The sequence below is a fragment of the Ranitomeya variabilis genome, chromosome 7, assembly GCF_051348905.1.
Source record: "Ranitomeya variabilis isolate aRanVar5 chromosome 7, aRanVar5.hap1, whole genome shotgun sequence".
Taxonomy (NCBI): Eukaryota; Metazoa; Chordata; class Amphibia; order Anura; family Dendrobatidae; genus Ranitomeya; species Ranitomeya variabilis.
The window spans coordinates 128,020,114-128,026,869 of record NC_135238.1 but is presented as its reverse complement, the minus strand read 5'-3'; the positions used below and the strand labels follow the sequence as shown (position 1 = coordinate 128,026,869).

Here is a 6,756-nt window from a genome sequence, read left to right as displayed (position 1 = left end):
TACATTGAAAAAGTAAAACAGCACTCCTTCTCTTCCAAGCTCTGCGGTGCGCCCAAACAGTGGTTTACACCCACATATGGGGTATCAACATACTCAGGAGAAATAGCACAACAACTTTTGTGGTCTAATTTCTCCTGTTACCCTTGTGAAAATAAGAATTTGTGGGTGGAAAGATCATTTTTGTGTAAACAAATGCGATTTTTTAATTTCATGGCTCTACTTTATAAACTTCTGTGAAGCACTTGGGGGCTCAAAGTGCTCACCACACATCTAGATAAGTTCCTTAAGGGGTCTAGTTTCCAAAATGGTGTCACTTGTGGGGGGTTTCCACTGTTTAGGCACATCATGGGCTCTCTAACCGTGACATGGCATCCGATCTCACTTCCAGCCAATTCTGCATTGAAAAAGTCAAACGGCGCTCCTTCTTTTCCAAGCTCTGCGGTGCGCCCAAACAGTGGTTTACCCCCACATATGGGGTATCAGCATATTAAGGAGAAATTGAACAACAACCTTTATGGTTAAATTTCTGTTTTTACACTTGTGAAAATAAAAAAAATGGTTCTGAAGTAAAATGTTTGCAAAAAAAAATTTAAATGTTCATTTTTGCCTTCCACATTGTTTCAGTTCCTGTGAAGCACGTAAAGGGTTAAAAAACTTCTTGAATGTGGTTTTGAGCACCTTGAGGGGTGCAGTTTTTAGAATGGTGTCACACTTGGTTATTTTCTATCATATAGACCCCTCAAAATGACTTCAAATGTGATGTGGTCCCTAAAAAAAAATGGTGTTGTAAAAATGAGAAATTGCTGGTCAACTTTTAACCCTTATAACTCCCTAACAAAAAAAAATTTGTTTCCAAAATTGTGCTGATGTAAAGTAGACATGTGGAAAATGTTATTTATTAACTATTTTTTGTGAGATATCTCTCTGATTTAAGGGCATAAAAATACAAAGTTTGAAAATTGCAAAATTTTAAATTTTGTTGCCATATTTCTGTTTTTTTCATAAATAATTGCAAGTAATATCGAAGAAATGTTACCACTACCATGAAGTACAATATGTCACGAAAAAACAGTCTCAGAATCAGCAGGATCCGTTGAAGCTTTCCAGAGTTATAACCTCATAAAGTGACAGGGGTCAGAATTGTAAAAATTGGCTCGGTCATTAAGTACCAAATTGGCTCTGTCACTAAGGGGTTAAATGCCTAGACCAGTCTATGTGTATGTCATTTCACTCACTCATTTTTTTCACTATTACATGTATATCTAATTACTGTATTAGTTAAACAGCATTTATTGCCATTAATAAAAAATAAGACCAAGTAGTTTACATGACTATAAATTTTATTGTCTTATACAAGATATAACTACAGTAATGTTTTTCTTAATTCAGGTGTTGTACTCGTCTGAAAGATCCAATTCTGGGATGAGAAGCTCCCCAGTCGCTGTATCTCTTGTACTCTCCAGGTCTCAGGTAATACTGGCGTCCTCTGTAGTTGGGCTCTTCATAGAACATCCAGTATCCATCATGTACCTGGCAGGAATGGATGTCGTTGTAGCGGAACTGTTCGTAGACATGAGGGCAGTCTTCAGTGAACTCCATCATCTGACCTTTAAAGTCTTCCTTTTCATAAACCCTCAATCTATATGGCCCGCGATGCTGCAATTAAAAAGACACAACAGGAAAAAGTACTTAATGTAGACAAATATAATACTAATAGAATATGTGTTCTAACTGCAGTCAATAATTTTGTTTTGCATCTTGTACATGGCATTAAAAAGCTATAAAAAGAAACCAACATTATAAAGAAATACATTAAAAGAATGCTTTGCCATTTTTCTTCTTATGTACCTGTGGAGTCAAGCGGCAAGATCTAATGGAATCATTGAAACCCATCCATTGCTGGAAGTCAGGATATTCGCCTTTTCTTAAGAAGTACTGGTGTCCACGGTAATTGGGTTGTTCATAAAGGATCCAGTTTCCATTCTCCACACGGATGGAATTACAACGATTGAAGTATGAAGACAGATCAGAAGAATCAGAATTGCACTCAAAGGAGCGGCCTTGGAAGTTTCTGTCCTCATAGAAAATAATCTGCAAAACAATTTATGATGCATCAGTTTGTTGGATTGAACGTTACAATCACATTTGTTTAAATCTACAAGATATTTTGCTTGTTTAGTTGATTACATACATGAGAAGAAGAATACATCAATTAATTCAATGTTTTAGAAAAAATAATTGTTGACGTGCATAAAACTTTTAAACTTCAGTAAACAAGCACATTTTTAATAATTATAACTTACCTTGACCATTTTGACTGGATGTCTGTTCCACACAGGAGCTGGAAGCTGTTTCTATGCTGGAGGACAATTCCTTTTATATTTGTGGAACTGCTGATGCCGGCACAATGTGTGTTTGCTGACCTTTTATCTGTTCACTATGGAAAATGTATAGGTCTTTTGTGCATGTGATTATTCTGCATTCATGCCTATTGTGGGCTTCAGCTTTTGTTGAGTTTTGTCTGTTTATCATCAGGGATGGGGCTACTTTGTGTTGCCAGTTAATTGTTACTAGAAATGATTCCACAAATGTAGTTATAGAAATAATTTTGGAATAAATTGCTGGTAATTAACACCTTAGCACAAAGTCACAAAGTGAGCTCTAGCCAGACACAGTAGGCGACCTTAGCCTGCAGCTGTTAACCATTTAAACACTGTTGTTGAGTCGCCCGTCAGGGCCGTGGGGTACTTGGTACGGTTGCAATTAAAGGGGTGGTCACGGTGGCAGCGACCTGGTCCGTGGCACTGGGCGCCCAAGTAAAAGGGACGGTTTTTAAAGGGGTTGTGGAAATAATGAAAGTTTGTGACGCCACCTGTGGTTCTCAGTAAGAAGTGACTGACGCTGCTTAAAGGGGTTCTCTGGGAGCGATGGTGCTGCAGCAAAGATGTTGTCGCTTCCTACAGGTGAAGCGGTGTCCCCAGGGCTCCCGGTGTGCTTGTCAGAGATGGTGAATGCCGGCAATTAAATGGAGGACACAGGGTTGCAGTCTTTACCTGGTTTACTGGTGTTAAACAGCCTCAGTCCAGGGTATCGGCAACAGGTAAAGATGGAGTCCAGGCAGCCCGAAGACAGATGGAAATCCCCTTGACAGGTCAGTTTGGGAGCCTTCCACTATGCACTGGTCTGTGGTCCCTTGTTGCCTCTAGCTCTCTAACAAGGCCCTCTTTCTCTCCTGTCCAGAGACAGTACCTGCACGGTAGGCAACTTGAGCCATCTCTTTGGGGTCTCTGTCCATGGTGACTCCGGACTCTGATTGCTGCTGTACCTCAGGTATTATGTGGGCAAGTCCCTTTTAGTTTTCTGCCCTCCGGCTCTGGCTTGGGGCCTGTAGTTCCTCATGACCTTGGGCTCCCGGTGCCCGGTTTCTGTGCTCAGCTTAGAGAGGCCCAGTTGCAGGCCTCCTCTAGCTCCTATGTCCTTCTGTGCTCCTTCACTGTCTGTTACCAACTGTCAACTGTCTGATTGTCTGCACCAGGCTAACTGACTCCTCCTCCAGACCAGGATGTATATAGGGAAGTTTCCCTTAAACCGGGTTTAGAGCTCCCCTTCTGGCCTGGAGTCAGAAAATGTTGCATGTAAGATTATCTGCCAAAGGGATCCCTCCCCAAGAGGAAGGCAATACCACTGAGGTACCTGAACTTCTGGTGTGCCACATTGTCAATCTTTGACAGCGTCAATTAAATGGAATATGCATCAGGACTTTGTGCTCACAAGCTACCAACAGCCCCAATGATGCTATCTCTAGGCAGCGGCATTTATCATGTGCCAACATGCACGTGTATCAGTACTTACATTCATCTACGCAACCATGATGTGATTGTGGGTCGTCGATGGGTTGTCAGGGATTCCAAGGAGACTGTGATTTCTATTATATGCACAGATATCACAGCGTGACATAAAAATGAATAAAAAAAAAGTTTTTATAAAAAATAAAAAAATATGAAAAAATAAATTAAATAAAAGTTCAAATCGACCTCCTTACACTCCATTTAAAACAAAGATACTAAAACATTTTTAAAAATACACATATGTGGTATTGCTGTGCTCAGAAAAGTCTGATTTATCCGAATATAAAAACAATTAACTCGATTGGTAAACACTGTAAACAGAAAAAATTAAAAAACGCCAAAATTATGCATTTTTGGTCTCCACAGTTCTCCAAAAAATGCTGTAACAAGCAATCAAAAAGTCACATCTATCCAAGATTGATATTAATAAAAACAATGTCTCGCCCTGCAAAAAATAAGCTATCAGACAGCTCCACTGGATGAAGAATAAAAACGTTACGGGTCTCGAAATATAGGAACATAACTCCCCAAAAAGTTTTTTTGCAAACTTCAGGTTTTTTTCACAGCTAAAATAATAAACAAAATGGACATGTTTGGTATTGTTGCAATCATCTTGATGAGAAGATTCATACTGCATGGTCATTTTTGCCACAATATGTACATGATAATAATAATTCCAAAAAAACAATGTCAGAATTGTGTTTTTTTCACAATTTCACCACAGTTGGAATTTTTTCCCGTTTTTGAGCGTACTGTGTGGTAAAATTAATGGTGTAATTCAAAAGTACAACTCGTCTCGCAAAAAACAAGCCTTCATATATATATGTGGACAGAAAAATAAAAGAGTTATTGCTCTGTGAAAAAGAGGAGGAAAGAACGAAAACAAAAAAAATGAATATGGACTGCAGGGTGAAAGGGTTAAAAAACATAGAACAATTTGAAAATATAAAAATTTGAAGAACTCCTCTTTTCTTCCTTTTAAATATCAAGAAATTAGGAAGCAAACAAACGAAAAAAACATATTTGCTATTGATGCCTCCATAAAAGTTCAGTCTGTCAAAATATATATTTTTTTTACCTGATTGATCCTCGTAACGAGAAAAAAAATCAAACTGCCAGAATTGTTTTGGGTGCCTCAGGCTCACTATCCACATAGTCTTTGCATTTGTGACCTTAACCCCTTCATGACCCAGCCTATTTTGGCCTTAATGACCTTGCCGTTTTTTGCAATTCTGACCAGTGTCCCTTTATGAGGTAATAACTCAGGAACGCTTCAACGGATCCTAGCGATTCTGAGATTGTTTTTTCGTGACATATTGGGCTTCATGTTAGTGGTAAATTTAGGTCGATAATTTTTGAGTTTATTTGTGAAAAAAACGGAAATGTGGCAAAAAATTTGAAAATTTCGCAATTTTCACATTTTGAATTTTTATTCTGTTAAACCAGAGAGTTATGTGACACAAAATAGTTAATAAATAACGTTTCCCACATGTCTACTTTACATCAGCACAATTTTGGAAACAATTTTTTTTTTTGCTAGGAAGTTATAAGGGTTAAAATTTGACCAGTGATTTCTCATTTTTACAACAAAATTTACAAAACCATTTTTTTTAGGGACCACCTCACATTTGAAGTCATTTTGAGGGTTCTATATGGCTGAAAATACCCAAAAGTGACACCATTCTAAAAACTGCACCCCTCAAGGTGCTCAAAACCACATTCAAGAAGTTTATTAACCCTTCAGGTGTTTCACAGCAGCAGAAGCAACATGGAAGTAAAAAATGAACATTTAACTTTTTAGTCACAAAAATGATCTTTTAGCAACAATTTTTTTATTTTCCCAAGGGTAAAAGGAGAAACTGGACCAGGGACGTTGTTGTCCAATTTGTCCTGAGTACGCTGATACCTCATATGTGGGGGTAAACCACTGTTTGGGCGCACGGCAGGGCTCGGAAGGGAAGGAGCGCCATTTGACTTTTTTAATGAAAAATTGGCTCCAATCTTTAGCGGACACCATGTCGCGTTTGGAGAGCCCCCGTGTGCCTAAACATTGGAGCTCCCCCACAAGTGACCACATTTTGGAAACTAGACCCCCCAAGGAACTTATCTAGAAGCATAGTGAGCACTTTAAACCCCCAGGTGCTTCACAAATTGATCCGTAAAAATGAAAAAGTACTTTTTTTTCACAAAAAAATTATTTTAGCCTCAATTTTTTCATTTTCACATGGGCAACAGGATAAAATGGATCCTAAATTTTGTTGGGCAATTTCTCCTGAGTACACCAATACCTCGCATGTGGGGGTAAACCACTGTTTGGGCACATGGTAAGGCTCGGAAGGGAAGGAGCGCCATTTGACTTTTTGAATGGAAAATTATCTCCATCGTTAGCGGACACCATGTCGCGTTTGGAAAGCTCCTGTGTGCCTAAACATTGGAGCTCCTCCACAAGTGACCCCATTTTGGAAACTAGACCCCCCAAGGAACTCATCCAGAGGCATAGTGAGTACTTTAAACCCCCAGGTGCTTCACAAATTGATCCGCAAAAATGAAAAAGTACTTTTTTTTCACACAAAATTTCTTTTAGCCTCAATTCTTTCATTTTCACATGGGCAACAGGATAAAATGGATCCTAAAATTTGTTGGGCAATTTCTCCTGAGTATGCCGATACCTCATATGTGGGGGTAAACCACTGTTTGGGTGCACGGCAAGGCTCGGAAGGGGAGGCGTGCCATTTGACTTTTTGAATGGAAAATTAGCTCCAATCGTTAGCGGACACCATGTCGCGTTTGGAGAGCCCCTGTGTGCCTAAACATTGGAGCTCCCCTACAAGTGACCCCATTTTGGAAACTAGACCCCCCAAGAAACTTATCTAGATGCATAGTGAGCACTTATAACCCCCAGGTGCTT

The 6,756-nt window shown here is 39.2% G+C and overlaps 1 protein-coding gene across 1 annotated transcript; it reads right to left on the bottom strand.

Moving 5' to 3' along the window:
* Window positions 1–1,322: 1,322 nt before the first annotated feature.
* LOC143785481 (gamma-crystallin-3-like) lies at window positions 1,323–2,419 on the bottom strand. The gene is made up of 3 exons (XM_077274369.1): window positions 2,304–2,419; window positions 1,849–2,091; window positions 1,323–1,656 (listed from the first exon to the last, which is right to left on the bottom strand). The coding sequence occupies exons 1-3, from the start codon at window positions 2,310–2,312 to the stop codon at window positions 1,381–1,383; spliced, it is 528 nt and encodes a 175-aa protein (XP_077130484.1). The 5' UTR covers window positions 2,313–2,419; the 3' UTR covers window positions 1,323–1,380.
* Between the last annotated feature and the right edge of the window lie 4,337 nt (window positions 2,420–6,756).

Coding starts and splice junctions, on each gene's coding strand:
- LOC143785481 (XM_077274369.1), bottom strand. Junction 1,657..1,848: donor CTTGCCGCTTGACTCCACAG/GTACATAAGAAG, acceptor TTTTAATTGCAG/CATCGCGGGCCATATAGATT.